Source organism: Ambystoma mexicanum, chromosome 5q (genome assembly GCF_040938575.1).
Source record: "Ambystoma mexicanum isolate Mex_15411 chromosome 5q, UKY_AmexF1_1, whole genome shotgun sequence".
Lineage (NCBI taxonomy): Eukaryota > Metazoa > Chordata > Amphibia > Caudata > Ambystomatidae > Ambystoma > Ambystoma mexicanum.
In genome coordinates, this window is record NC_090933.1 from 422,285,814 (window position 1) to 422,301,463 (window position 15,650).

Sequence of the window (15,650 nt, forward strand, 5' to 3'; positions counted from 1 at the left end):
TTTTTTTAGGAGTACCCATGAGTTCTTCAGGCTCGTGGGGACCGTGCATGTGCGGTAGGAAGAGTTGATAAGCGTGGTGATAAAGGGGGCAAGTTCGCCGGCAGCTTCTTTGATGGTAGAGGCTGGGCAGGTATCTTCTTGCCAATTGGATGGTTTAAGTGAGGCTATGATATTTTCCACTTCAAGGGTGGATACTGGGGTAAATTTAAATCATTGGGGGGTTTGGGGCAAGGTTTCAGGCTATTGGCTAGAGTAGGAAGGTTATGTTTTTTTGCAGTTATTTTGTTTTGGAGCAGAGAAATCTTATTAGCTAGTGCCTCTTGGATCTGGGTGCACCACTTCTTGTCCTTAATGCAGTTATCTTTTGGAGGGGTGGGAGATTCGAGTTCTCTTACAATGGTAAAGAGTTCTCTGGTGCTTGAACTGGCTTTTTCAATCCTATCGTTGCAGATATCGCGTTTAGCTAAAAGAATTTCCGCTTTGTAGTTAGCCGAGATTTTTAGTAGGTTGTCTTTTTTGGTAAGGAAGGGTTGTTTTTCCAGGCCGTTTCCCATATCCTTTATTTAATCCGTAGGGCTTTAAGTTTGGGTGTGGTGACTTTGACGATGTCATTTTCAAACTGTAATGTATTTTTTTTTTATGTATTTGTTTTTACAAACACATGGTATCACAGCCTTGAAGAAGACCACACAGTGGTCGAAACATGTGTTGGAGGTCTATTAAATACTATATCAACAAAACAAAAAAAGGCTGTCTATTAAATACTATTATATCCAAGTGCTGATCCTTTGATTATTAATTCAATAGGATATTTTATTTGACTTTTGACAAGTATGACAGGGCTTGGTGAAGGTGGTTAGTTTTGCTGAATCAAGCATTTAAACATGTTTAAAATTAGACATCATTAGTACTACTAAAAAGGCAAAAGAAAAAAAACTTGAAAATGTTTCAGCAATTTAAAACAGTTTATGACAAATAGGCTGCTTCTGAAGTTAAAGCTCATAGATTTTAGGAATCACAGCAGTGTCAGGCCAATAAAAACATTTGAGTCTCATTTGAATCAGACTGATACTAAAATTCAAGCTATGTATCATACATAAAACAATATCAATGGCACTCATTTGCTCTCACACAAAAATGTCTCGGTGAATCAACAAGGGAAATGTTTCATGTGTTTTGTGTTGTCTAACACTGTTGATATAGATTTCATTGTAAGGATCATTATTAGAACTAAGATTTAAGCTCTTTTTAGTTTCTTTGAACACACGGTTGTCAGTGTGTTGTATAGTTTACAAGTCTTTTCTTGCTATTGAACATGAAAAAAATTGACACTTTCAAACCATGCAATGTCAGAAAATTGAGTACAGGAAACTCATTGCCTCCACCACTAAAATTAGCAAGCCACGCACTCCAGAAAACCAGGCATATGAAGTAAAGAAAACTAGTCAAACAGTCAAAATAGTAAATGCAAACTTGTGCCAACCTGGGTCCCAATGCCATTGGACTTCTTCAGTTGAAAGTAATGGAGAAAAAACTATTTTAATCATCACAGTTATTATATTTTCCACACATAATTCAATCACTTCTTGTGCGATAAAATGAAAACTGCACTAGACCAACAGGAGCACAGAGCACACTAACTAGGAACACTGCATTCTACACATACTCCATGGGATGATACAATTAGTCAAATGCAGCTGCTGAGGATATACCTTGAATAGGAGATAGCAATACAATGATGTCACAACAAGGTAGGATAGGGAACATGCCCTTGTAAACTGGACAGCATTATGATCAGGACAGCCAGCCACGTCCGTCATGTAAAGAACACTACAATTACGCATACGCATTGAATTCATGCAGGATTTTAAAATGTTCTCAGATGTGCAGTTTTGTATGGATTTTAAACAATGTTTTGTAAATTAGGTGTTTGCTCTAAGAATTGATTTTGTGTCTATTTTATGCTAAATTGCACGTATTAACTGTTAATGAAGAAATCTGAATTCAATAAATGATTGAAGTACAATTACAAATAAACAAAACAAATTGCTCAAAAGACATTTACAAACGTTCTTGCTGCTATTTTGATGAAAATAAGCGGGGTTTCTCACATATCTCTGATGCAGTAGTGTACCTATACAGGGTGAATTGTGGAAAACTCATCAGGAGAGGTTACAGATGTGTGATATATACAAAATTGAACCAGCCACTTGTACTAATGGAAACAATTTGAGTACAGGAAGATAGTAATACCATAAAGACTAAACTGCAATGTGTTCATACAAATGCAGGTGCATTGTCATAGCATATCAAAAATATCTCAGCAGTGAAGCAATAATCGCTCCACTCTGCGGACCTAGAATGCTGGGTCAGCAGTGAAGCAATGATTGCTCCACTCTGCTCACCTAGAATGCTGGGTCTCATGTCCTTATTGCCCTGCAAATAATTTGCCTGTGGAGAATTATCAAAGCTTTGGGACCACCATATAGCTTGTCTTATAAATTAAAGGTACTCACCATAGTGAAATCAGTGCTCATAGTCCCCTTTCCTCCATCCTTGTGGGCATCCCCCAACATGGGGACGGTAGCGGAAATTGCCAGCGAAGAATTGAGCTTTCCCTTTAAATTTAGTATAGCGCTGGGCTGCGCCTTTGGGCGTGGGAACGCCCTGCCGTGGCCCTGCACTCCAGCGCCTCACTTGTCCCCTTTGAACATATCGGACGCTTAGATACCTGGCTATTCTCAGAACATATTAGCCTTTTGGAATACTAGCGGGGGAATGTGAGTGGACGTACAGAGGAAAGGGGACAATGGACTGAGTACTCTAGTCACTATGGTAACTTTAATTACTCATAAGTCCCTTCCCCTTTCCTCCATCCTTGTGGGTGATTCCACCGAACAAGACCATAGGGTGGAGCTGTGACAACCTGCCTCATATCTAGGACGTAGCAAAAAGGTTATTCAGAACCACCTGACCCAACTCTGCATCGCTCTTGGAGCTGGTGTCCAGGGAGTAGTGCCTACAGAAGGCCGATGGAGTGGCTCAAGTAGCCGTCTTGCTGATGACATCTCAAGAAGCATGACTCTGTGCGTCAGGAAGCTCCTGCTGAAGATCGGAAGGTGGACAGGACCCTGGGAGAACAAATGCAGCAGATCCAAAAACCAGGGTCTCCAAGGCCAGTGGGGGCAATCAGGATAAGGCTGCAACCCACCAAAGCCCAGAACATCCAAAGGGTCAGTTGGAGCAGAGGGGTGGCTAGGAACGCGTTACACCTTTGGCCGTGACAACAGATCTGGAAGGCATCTCTCAGAGACCCCAGACCCCGTCATGCCCATGAAGCAAACAGGGGGCACTTGGAATTCAGAGGTGATGTGAACAAATCCAGGTCTGGAAACCCCCAACGCTGGAACAGGGGCAACAAGGAGTCGGTGTGCAACTCCCACTCGTAGGTGTTGAATCCCAAGCGGCTGAGCTGGTCCGCTTCTGCACTGTTATCACCCGGGAGGTGGACTGCTGAAATCCAAACTCCCTCCCATTCCAAATCGATGCCGCCTCCATACAGAGGAGGGGGGGGAACGGGTGCCTAGTTGTAGAAGAATTGTCCGTCCTGACCAGAACCAATCTGTCTCTGATGAGGGGCAATAACGCCTTGGGGGCCAGGCCCACTGCCCTGAACTCCAGCAGGTTCATAGGCAGGAAGGCTAATGTCCTGGACCATGCGCCATGAATCATGTAACCCTCCAGAGCAGCCCCCCAACTCGAAAGAGAGGAGTCTGTTGTTACCACCAGGGAAGGCTCTGGTCGGGTGAAGGGGGCTCCCACTGAAACTTTGCCATCCATCATCCAGCGAAGATCGGGCAGTAGTAGCAGTGGTATTGGGATCCTGTCTGACTGATACTCAGTCTCCTGATCCCAATTGGCTGACAGGTGGAGCTGGAGGCACCTCATCTTGAGGCGAGCGTGCTGCACCTTGCACAAGCAGGAGGCAATCAGGCCCAGAATGTGCTGGAACCACCATGGCGAGGTGGTTGAGTTGGCCAGAAAGTGCCCCATCGCCTTGCAGTGGGACAGAAGCCTCTCGGGTGTAGGGAACACCTGCTGAACAGTAGTGTTCCAAGCACCCTAGGAAGACCAGATCCTGAAATGGGCACAACTGCGAGTTCCTTTGGTTGAGGGAGAACCTCAGCTGAGGAAGGATATCCGTCAATCTCTGGTAGGAGTGCGACCCTGCCCTCACCAGCCAGTCATCCAAATAGGGGCAAAGATGATGGCCCTCCAAGTGGAGAAGGCCCACCAATGCGTTCATCAACTTCGTGGAGACCAGAGGAGCTGAGTTCAGGCCGAAGGGCAGCACCTTGTACTGAAAATGGTACGACAATAGTGAGCCGCAGAAACTTCAGATGCGGTTGGTAGATGCGTCGTACACGCAGGTACGCATCCTTGAGGTCCAGGGAACACATCCACTCCCCTGAACACAGAAACTCGGCTATGTGTGTAGAGAAAGATTTAGAAATGACAGGTCCAGGACAACACTCAAGCAAGCCTGGTTGTTCTTGGGTACCACAAAAATTCTGGACTAGTACACAGAGCCCCTGTCTGAAAGAGGAAGCAGTTCTATTGCCAGAGCGAAAGGACCTCCTGTAAAAGTGCCGTGGACCCGATCTGACATAGAGGAGGAGGAGATGATGGTAGAGGGAAAAGAAAAGGAAGACTGAAGCCTGTGGAGACTACAGATAGAATCCACAGGTCACTGAAAAGACGCTTCCATGTGTCCTGTAAAAGAGCCAAACAGCCCCCCACAGGCAAGCTGTGTTCCCTGACCTGTCGTCACTGCTTTTGGCATCAGAGGCGGGGCAGAGGGGAAACCTGTGCAAAGTCTTCTGTTGCTTCCTCCTGTTGCCGCTGTGCTACCGGTCAGGCCTCTGTGTACCGTGGTCCGAAACGCCTTGAAGCCAGAGAAAGCACAGGCTTTGAACTAAGTCCTGCCCTGGGATTGGGGGAAGGACTTTTGTGCGGGTTTTGTCAGTATGGCCAGAGACTTGGCGGTTTGAGTGGAGGTTTTCTTTTTTGTCAACTTGTCATTGGTTGACGAATTAAAAAGGTTTATAGTGATTGCATCGAATGCCAAAGCATCGAATGCCTTAGCATCTACAAAAACAACGAAAAAAAAGCATCTAATGCATTTTATTTTAATGGGGAGGTCCCCCCAATTCCTGTTTTTTACCCCTTAAAACCCATTATAATTAAAATAAAACCATTACCTTTGGAAAAAATGCATTAGATGTTTTTTTTTCTGATGCATTTATTTCAATGCTTTTGGCATTCAATGCTTTGTATTCGAACAATGACTGGATACCATGAAAAATGTCCACGGCCTCGAAAACGTGGTCCAGGATCCGCTCCTGCACGTCAGATGAAAACTTAGAGGCGTGCATCCATGCCGTCCTCATCTCGACACCAAGGCACAGCCCTCTGCTGGCTGTGTCGATGTGGGAGACCGTAGACTCCATGAGGTCCTGTGCAACGGTCCGGGCATCTGCGCAAGGGGCCTTGAAGGAGAAATTCCCCTAGTTTCCGCCACAGCTTCTTGTTAGCCGCAGCCAAGAAGGCATCTGCATTGGCTTGCCGCAGATGCAGTCCTAAGATGGAATAACAGTGCTTTCCGAAAGAGGCAAGAACCATGTCCTCCTTAGAAAGAGAACTGGAGGTGGCCCCCGTGGAGGAAGACGAAGACGACAATGGTCTAGAATTTAAGGAGGCTGCAGCCACCACTAAAGAATGTGGCTGCGGATGGGAGGCCAGGAGGATTGGCTCCCTGTCCGTCAGCCTGAACCTGCTGTCCAGCTTCTTCTTTATCTGGACGTTGGTCCTGGGCTTCTTCCAGACCTTTCACGCCACCTACAGGACCTCCCTCTGGAGATGGATGCCAGACCGGAGTGTGGTGCATTTGCCCAAAACTTCTGCAAGCACTCCCAACTCCTGGGGGTTTCCTCGAGCAGAGGGACCCCCAAGAACTCTGACAGGCCCTGAAGGCGGTCGTGAAAGGCCTTAAGGGATGCCAAGGGTTCATCGTCCAGGGCATCATTGTCCTAATAGACGTCATCGTCTCCCCCCCCACCTTTTCACAGTGAGGGGAGTTTGGGCCCTGGGACACCAGTGCTGACGGGGTCCCCCCTAAATCCAGAGTGAAAGACAGGTCCAATGGATTTTGAGAGGGAGGTGTTGGTGGTACAGGTGGAGGAGTCTGAACAATGGGTAGGGCATGGACCGGGGGAGGGACCGGCATGGGAACCATTAACGCTGGAGAAATGGGAGGGGTCCACAGAGGAGGGGAACGGGGAGGCGTCGCCTGCGGGATGACCTTCTTCACAATATCCCTCAGGAGGCCCTTCAATTGAGGGCAACGCATGAGGAAGAGTTAGCGCTCGAAGTATCGGTTCTCACTAGCCGTCGGGTCCCTAGCGGCCCGGATCTCTGAGACGCTGGGTCTCTGCTCCTGGTCAAAGCACTGAGGCACCTGGGGCGTGTAGCCGTAAGGCTGCGAAGGGTAGATGTATCTCTGAGGAGACCAGAAGCCTGTTCTGTATAATCCACTGCTGCTTCTAGAGGGAAGGGGACTGGTATCATCCTGCAAAGCCCATTCGATGTGCCAATGCACGGGCGGGCCCCGAGTTGGATCCAAGATGGCCACCAGCCTGGCAGGCTCAGCCAAGTGCCTCTCTGCTATTTCGAAGCCTCACATCATGCCCTGGGCAGAAGAGCGCGAAGGTCCTGAGCTACAAGAGTCCTCAGACATGGGAGGATACAGCTTGGGTCTTGCACCCGCAGCAGAAGCGTCGACCTCAGAGATAACTCTGGTAGGCTCGACACCCTCTGCACCATAGCTTGTACCCGTCCTGGATCATGCCGAGGACAGACTCTTGGAGGTGGCACTCAACAATCCCTTACCCTCTGGGGTCGAAGAAGAGGGCGAACTTGATCACCCTTACGAGGAAAGCCCAAGAGGGCCCCTGAGCCACTCAGCTAGGGAGTCGATAGCCAGGATGGCCTCAGGTCTGTCCCCGGAGCGTCCAGAAGAGCCCTGCCAGAACCCGTATCCGTGGAACTCTTATCTGTGGGATTCCTGGGGAAAGAGTTGGCGTGCTGTGGAGCTCTGCTGAACACAGGGCCTACCTTGTCTTGATGAGAGGTCTTGGAGACCATGGTCCTCATTACAAGTTCGGCAGTAGCCTGGCCGGTAAAACCGGCAGGCTGCCGGTGAACATGCACATTTTTACTGCTCCCGGGAATGGGCAATTACCGGGGTATTACAACCCTGGCGGACCCGGTAATTGCCCATTCCCGGATGCCGGAAAATATTCTTCCCCATTCCCATTGAGCCCAATAGGGTAACAACAGTAGCGGCAAGCTTACCAGTACCGTTGTGACTGTACCAGCAAACTTGTAATGAGGCCCCCCATGTCCTTAAGGTGGAGTGGAGGAGAAGTGTGGAAGATCTACCTCCATCGCAAAAACCGATTCTTCCATGCCATGTGACCGAGAGTGCTGCAAGCCGAACATGCGTCCCAGCGGTGGTCAGGCCCCAAACACACAAGACAGAGTGCATGGGGGTCCAAGGCCGAGCAGTCGCATTTGGCACTTCTCGGGAATCCTCCTGCAGCCAACCAGGGGAGGCAAATCACCAAAAGGAAGTTAAAAAAAAAATGAAAAAACAAAAATTGAGAGCAAGCGGAGAGCTGGAAAAGTATCCTCACTGGCTGCCAGGTCCGACAACATCTAAGCGGAAAAAGGGGCTGGGGTGAGGAACCAGAGAGCGGGGCCTCAGTGGGGCGTTTCCATGCCCGAGGCCGCGTCATCGCGCGCTATACTAAATTTAAAGATGAAGCTCAATTTTTTGCTACCAAAGGTTCCTGTACCATCCCCATGGATATTCGTAAAATTACATTACTGATAGCTGAGATTGCAGCCAAATTTATTGGTCTCTGTGTTCCCCAAATATGTCCACAACGCCGTCCCACAACGGAGAAATAAGGGCCAGGTTGAAGAGACATGTTCCTAAAGAGAATAATATGCCATAGAGCGATTCTAGAAAAAGGTAACACATCTTTTTCAAGATCATGAAAGTCATTTCACATCTACACATTTTAGGTTGCAAACATCAATGGAGTAAACAGTTTAAAACCATTTATCTCAGATTCACACAAAGCAAACAATGTGCAGGACTACATTATCGATACTCAGCCCCTTCGTAGTGAAACTGAGAATAAGAAATGTAAGGACCACCCCCCCATTCGTATCTTTTGTAGATTAAACAGGTGTCTAATCGGTTCCATCTTCATCATCTTTGCTATTCTATCTCCAGCGCCACCTGTTCGCAAAACTTTGTTTGCCACTAAGGGCACAGCGTGTCTCCAGTCAGCTCCTCTCAGCACCGTTGCACACCCCACCCTGGACACGACATTGGGTCCAGAGTATATGGAGCCGCTGCACCCCATGACCTCAATTTCTTTTTCTTTTCACTCAGTCTGCTTCTGGGACACCACTTGTTAGCAAAACGTTTTCTAACTGCAACATGCCCAACTCTCTGATAGCCTCAAGTTTCAAACTCTGTGTGTATGTTAGGAGGCAGATGTGCATGCTAGATACACACAGAAGGAGAAATTACTTACTGTAATGTTCTTTCTATGGATTCTTCTCCCGCAGATTCCTTATCTGATAGATATCCTCATCCAGCTCTGCTGCTTGGAAACCTTTTTGACAGGGGCGTAGTGGACCTCGACTTGGCCATCAATCGTCAATCCGCCTTGCTCGGTCGTCATCTGTGGACGTGACGTCAGGCGTCATATATATAACACTTCTCTGCGCCCCCTACCTCAGTTTCTCCCTTTTTCCCCGTGCTTGAAAGCTGCAGAGGAAAACGATGGGAGGCAAGGCTAACCAGCCTATAAAAAATGTAAAAATGGGAAACATCCTAACAGGAAGTCCCAGCAGAATTGGAATAATTGAAAGGTTTTTTTTGTGTGAAAAACAAGAGACTAGCCAGATAGAAGCGGTCACCTCAGAGCCATCACCAGGTGTCCCTTTGCTTAGACAGAGGCGCCAAGCCGAAAGAACTTTCTGAGCAGGGATGGATGGGAGGGGTGACGAGCAATCTGCGGGAGAAGAATCCATAGAAAGAACATTACGATAAGTAATTTCTCCTTCAATGGATTGGTTTTCTCCAGCAGATTCCTCATCTGATAAGACTCGCCAAGCAGTTAGGACCACAGAGTTGCGCTGAAAGTGCTAAAGTAGCAGATTTTGCAGAACTTCCGTACCAAAACGTGCATCATTCCTGTGGGCAACATCCAGACAATAGTGCCTAAAAAACATGTGTAAGTACGACCATGTGGCCGCACGACAGATGGGACGAGAGACTCAAAGTGGGATCTGTTCTTGGCATTGCGCCAGTGCCTATCCTCCTTCTCAGGAGTGCGGCCTGCTGTTTCGGCCTCTGATGACTGAACGGTTGACTGCGCCGGTCGGCCCACTGCAAGTTTAGCCGCCCACTCCCGCAAGGACTTTGGATTAATCTTGCCGCAAGATGAGCAACCCTCAGTATCGTGACCCATCCCGAGGCACCACACACATATATCATGTGGGTCGTTCACCGACATTTTGGAGCCGCAAACAGAGCAGCGCTTGAAACCTTTGATCTGGGGTGCGGACATGGTAACTTGCGATTACAGAAAATGTGTCAAAAATGTCGAGTGAAATCGAGAGATCGAAGATGGTTAGTGCTCCTCATGAGCAGCATGCCGAGTGCCCGGAAATAAGGAACTGAGGGACAGGGTGCAGTGACACAGTATATATACACAACGCCTGACATCACATCTGGAGCCGACGATCGAGCACTGAGTCAAGACGGATCGACTGCCGAGTCGAGGTCCACTACGCCCCCTGTCAAAGTTTTTTTCCCAAGCAGTTGAAGCTGGAAGGGGATATCTATCTGATGAGGAATCTGTGGGAGAAAGGCAATCCACTGAAATGGACACCTCTGAATATCCCAAGGAGGGAGAAGTGGGAGCAAACTTTTCGGACATGTTAATAATGGTAAACATTCAACCATTGTCAATGATCAAATGGGGTCGTATGAGGAAGAAAGCGGCCCGTTGATTAGAAAATGGAAACTTGATATAACTGGAGATGATTCCAGTGAAGATGCCCAGGGAAAACAGGAGACTGAACCGCCTGCGGTTAGGTGGATGCGATGAATATGGGAGAAGGGCAGGTAGGCTCTTTAAATTACAGCTATGCTGAGTGATATATCACCCCCTGTATGAAATAGTGTAGGAGGGGGATGGAGGTCCGCTAACTGCACAGTAGATACTGGCAGAATTGACCAAATTAGTTTGGGTCTGGATATGTACTACACCTTAGAAAGCCAATCCAATAAGTTTCCTGGTGTTATGATCCCCATTTTGATGTCTTTTGCTCTTTTTTGTCGTCACAAAGTGACTTGGTTTTGGGCGGGGGGCAGTAGGGGAGATTGGAAGGAGACACTATTGTGGGGTTTTGTTGAGATAATATATTGTTTCTGTTGTGAAAACTTCAATAAAAACTTTAAAACTATATTTTTATGTTGAATTCGGTTTATATCCTGATAAAGTTCCAGAAAAGCTTCTGTGTTGCATGAAAAAACAGAAAATCGGTATGAGCGAACACGTGGCTAAAAGTCTATACCAGATACATTAAATCCAGGTGCGCCTGGTTGCTCTTTAAAGAGTTTCTGGCTTCACTCTACACACAGCTATTTCAAGGATGACAAATCTGTGAAGGAAGGTATCCCTTAGAAATGTGCTATGTGCATAATCACATTAAAAAGAGAAAGAGCGGAAGACTGACTGGGAGTAGGAGGTAGATTGTTTCCATTAGAAAGAGCATTACACCAAAGGAGTTTATTCTTGTAATGGATACCTTCCTCCCACCGAATGAACATCTTTTGAAAAACTCCCAAAGCAACATAATGTAGAGGATGCAGGAGAATAGGTTATAAGGAGCTGGTACTTCTTAGACAGACAGACCAAAACTGATCTCTTCCCTTGCCTGCTATCCAGGCAGACATGCTTTGTTAAAGTATGTTAGCAGAAGCCTGGAAGATTTCTAGCAAAGGAAAACAAATTACTTGCCCCTTCCACCTACACATTCCTCATCCATCTGTGTGCAAAGATTTATGCTAAGGTGTAGAGAGTCGGCAAGAGCCGCTCCTTATTCCGACGCCTAGTGCCTTTTTGTCTATGGGTGTTCTGCAGCATAAGTATTGCCCTGGAAAAGTTTTACGCCACCAAGGGGCGCCCTATAGCTCTGCTGGTGCCCACGTTTCCAGATGTGACACAATGGGTGGTTTATATATGGAGCTGGGTATATCTCATGACCTCAGTTCAATGCAGTTTACTGCTCACTCAGCAGCCGTGGAGCCACGGAACATCAAGAGGTTGCGAGACATTGTATCAGGAGTAATTTGGGCAGGTGATAAGGAATCTGTGAAGGAAAGAATAATCAATTGGAAAGAAAATTGCCAATGACAAGTATGTTCTAATGAATTCAATTCTTCCAAAGATTACTCATCTTAGAAAGACTCACAAAGCAGTACAGAACCTGTAGGAGGGAGGAGGGCAAGGAACAATCACCTAAACCAGAACACTCTTCAAAACCGTTCAATCAAGCAGGCCTCCTGACCTGGCAAAGAATCCAGGACATAATGCTTAAACATGTGCAGAGAAGTCCGTGCAGCTGCCTAACAAATGTCCACAAACAAGGCACCCCTCTCAAGGCAGATGTAGCCGCCAAGACTCTTGTACAATGGGCCAAGACTTTCAGGCACATTACTGGTGTGACGAATCCAGGCAATTTGTCCCCTCTGGGGGTTAGGGAGCTGAGCCCGTGAAGCTTAACACCCCCCTAGAGGACACAGCAAGCAGAATCACACTGGGGGTGACCCCTTATTAGGGAGAATTCTCATTTATGGCTAATTTCCCTCACCTAGTGAGTCCCCCCGCAGCATTGCTGGGCTTCTGGAGTTTATTTTTATTCACTTGGTAAGAGTGTGAGCTTTTCCCCCACTCTTACCCATGTTTTGCCATGTGTCTTTTACCTGTTTTTGCGATTGTGGACTCTGGAATACACCACTTCAGTAGCCCCCTTCTTTTGTGTGTTACACAGCACCTTCAGTGCAGTGACACAGGGTTGTCTTTTAGACTTCCCACCAACTCCATTTCTGCGGCTGACTACAGTCCCCCAGAAAAGGGTAAAGTTGCCATTAACTTTACTTAGTCATTTAACCACAGATCCAGTACACCCCATCTTCCATGGAGTACTGGACAGGGTTACTCCGTATACCTTTTTATCTGTACCTCCTAGAGCATTGTTTCACTCTTTTAACATTTAGACTTGGCTGGTGGCAGTGGTATCTACTCTAACTTTTCGACCGCGATGACACTATATAAACGTGGTATTGTTTTAGGGTATTATATTAGCCTCAAACTTAAACCCGCTAGACCAAATACTTTTTCTTTTGGCTCCGGTCGGGTTTATTCGCCATTTCTTTTTGTTAAAGTCCTTCTTGTGTTTTACTTTGTTCGGCAAACCAGGTTTGCCTTCTTTGTTCACTGTCTTTTGGCGGGCTTCTGCTCAGAAGTCCTCCTCCAGGCGCCTGGGTGTCTAGGTGGGCTGAATGTGAGGGAGGGGTGTAGTCACCCCCGCGCAGGTTATCCTAGGAAACCCAAGTGGCACTTTGCCATGATTGGCTGAGGTGGTTGTCCGGGCTGGACAACCCCCCTGCTGCGTGATTGACAGCCAGTCTGTGTGAATGGGGGATTTTCGCATAAAAGGCAGGTCTCTTGGGCTAGAAGTCAGAGTCGCCACTGGAACTAAAAGGAACCGAAGAGAAGCGGAGAAGAAGACGGCTGCTGCAACTACCCCGTCCCGGTGAAGCCCTGCTGCAGTCCTGAGCTATCTACCCTTCGACGGCCAGAGAAGATCCAGTCCGGAGTCTTCTTCCCTTGAGCTTGGTGGGGATAACCAGCACATCTTTCACAGCCAGAGGATCCTCTTCTTGGTCGAAATCGCTGCACACTGCTGTAGTGGTCCGGATAGCCATCTGAAGAGCCTCTCCTGTTTTTAAGGAGCGCACCTTTTATTTATCGTCGCTGCTGCTGGCTTCATCCCCGTGTGGTGCAGACCCCTCCAGACATCCTCCTTCACATCGAAGCTCCAGGAACCGTGGGTCTGCAGGAAACCAACAGGAACAACTGCCAGGGTACCAGCCTCTCCATTGAATAAGGTACTGTGTTCTGCTTGAGGAATTAGGGTGAATCCCATTTCTTCATCTCCAAGGCTTGCCCTTGTCTTCCCTCCTACTTATAACTTTTGCTTCCTCTGTTGACAATATGTAAGTACTCCCGGCAACGTTGAATCTCGAACCATCAGACTGTGTGATCCTCGACAACAGCAACCCGGTTCCACTTCACACTGGCTCCGGCCTATTGACTCTTGAATTTCTGTCTGAGTGTTCTCTGATTCTGTCTGCATTGACAAAGTATTGCCTATGATTTTTGCCCCCAACTCTCTCTGGTTAACCCAGGTGCTAAGTGTGTTTTTGCCCCGGTAACTATTCTTGCAGCGGATATGCGTTTCGTTAGTAAGACCGAACTGTCAAAAAGTGATCGCAAGTGTATTCCCGGTAACGTCTTTTGTTTCACAACACCGGTTCGTTAAAACACAGGAGATTTACCTTGAGTTAGAGTGTGCCAAGTGAATTGGTTGGTTGTAGTATATTTTACATGTGGTTTTGAATTAATAGAAGTGTTGTGTTTGTAACAAATGGTTTAAAAATAATTGTACTTATATTTTTCTACCTGAAACCTTGAGTCAGTGTTTGCTTTAGTCACAGTAATTGTGGTCCATTTGTGTAATCTTTGCTACTGCTCATATACTCTTGAGATAAGCCTGGCTGCTCCACTACTGCTACCACTTTAACATAGTAGTACAGGCTTGTACCAAAGGTAAAACTTGTATTGCCACTTGTAGTCTTAATTGTGTGTAGTGGTCCCTAAGGGCACTGCACAGGATTCTGCCTAACACCCCTCTCCGGGGATTGGAGATTCCCCGATAGTGATATAATCGATTCTCCCTAAGCTCAAAGTCCTACTACTTGTGTTGGCTACTTAGGTTTGAATTTGTGTAATGACTTGAAATTTCCTTTAGGACTTGCTGGTGTGTTTTCTGCGCCTGTGTGTGAAAGGGACTCACTTGGAGCGAGAAGAGGCTTGAGCGACCCACCGACTTGTAGAGAGATAAAAAAGCAATCCGCATTGAACATGGGCAAGAAGCCTGAGTAAACCAAGAAAGGTGTGCATGCCAGGCATGGCAAAGAGTGCCCCCGCTTAGCCCGCAGAACACAGAAAAACCAACCGGTCCAGGAGCCGGAAAGGCTCAACCCAAAGGAGCATCTGTGTACCATCCCCAAACTGATGGCCTAGTGTAACGCTTTAATCAGACTCTTAAGCGGATCCTAAAAAAAATAGTGAACATAGATGGGAAGAATTGGAATGCAAAGATACCACAAGCCATTTTAGCCATATGAAACACATGTCACTCTCCCACTTTAAATTATTATATGGCAGGGAACCGAGGGATGAGCTCAGTATGCTGAAAGAGATGTGGGAAGAAGCAGAGGAAGCTCCCCAAACCTACATCTCAAGCCATTGCCAAGTTACAGCCCCATATGAAGGCAATTTGAGTGATTATTAACATCCACCTCTCCAAGGCCCTGGTACACCAAAGGGAAAATTATGATCATCAAGCAGTAGCTAGATCCTTTGCATTTGGCGACCAGGCACTAGTCTCATTACTCACTTCGGAAACTAAGGTGATTTCAAAGTGGCATAGCCTGTACAAAATCCTTGAGCGGAAAGGCCCCCCATGAACTATCTAGTCTTCTAGCCCGATACGCTGCAAAGTATTTAATGAGTTATTGAATACTGAACTGAGGAAAAATTATGAAAAAGATATGAAAATACTGCACGAATGAAAAGAAAGTGATGTGCATTTACGAACGAAGTGAATTTGAAGGAAAAGCATTTATGAACAATGTTACAGTACAAGCCAAGTGAAAACCAGTAATGAGAGCTTGTGAACCAAGCGAAAAGCAAACAATAAGCACTATTGGAAAGTGGGAAAGCAAGGTGGTAACAAGGAGAAATACAACGAAGTGAAGTGTGTGAAAGTCACATGTTGGCAGAGTCAAAAGACTGTCAAAGTTAAACAGAAGTGCATATGGACTTATGACACAGATACAGAAAGGAAACCTGTGTTGGCAAGGAAATCCAATGACAAGTAATGAACTTTACAAAGTGCCATGGGTTATTGGTAGTGTGACCTGAGATGGGTTGACCGTGTGGTCCGACAACTGCGCCTAGACCGAGTAACCCCTATTTCGAGTGAACCAAGGAAAGTCAAGAGGTTGATGCTGTTTTGCCTAAAAAGTGTTTACGTGCCTAAAAGAAAAGGATAGTCAAGTGAAGTGTTGAAAAGCCTTAAATGTTACAAAGTGTAACTCTTTAGAACTTGGGGAAGGGGAGCTGAGAGTACGCCAGGAGCTGGAAGAAGTT

The 15,650-nt window shown here is 46.8% G+C and overlaps 1 protein-coding gene across 9 annotated transcripts in view; it reads right to left on the minus strand.

Annotated features, from left to right (window-relative positions):
• OSBPL1A (oxysterol binding protein like 1A) overlaps positions 1 to 15,650 on the minus strand; it is a 2,815,351-nt gene that overhangs the window by 153,646 nt on the left and 2,646,055 nt on the right. For 5 of the 9 annotated variants that reach the window (XM_069620918.1, XM_069620915.1, XM_069620919.1 and 2 more), the window contains one exon: positions 1,484 to 1,507. The exons of the other annotated variants lie outside the window; for them this stretch is intronic. In XM_069620918.1, coding sequence (XP_069477019.1) covers positions 1,484 to 1,507 — 24 coding nt within the window. The remainder of the gene's footprint in view (positions 1 to 1,483; positions 1,508 to 15,650) is intronic. 9 annotated transcript variants of the gene reach the window in all.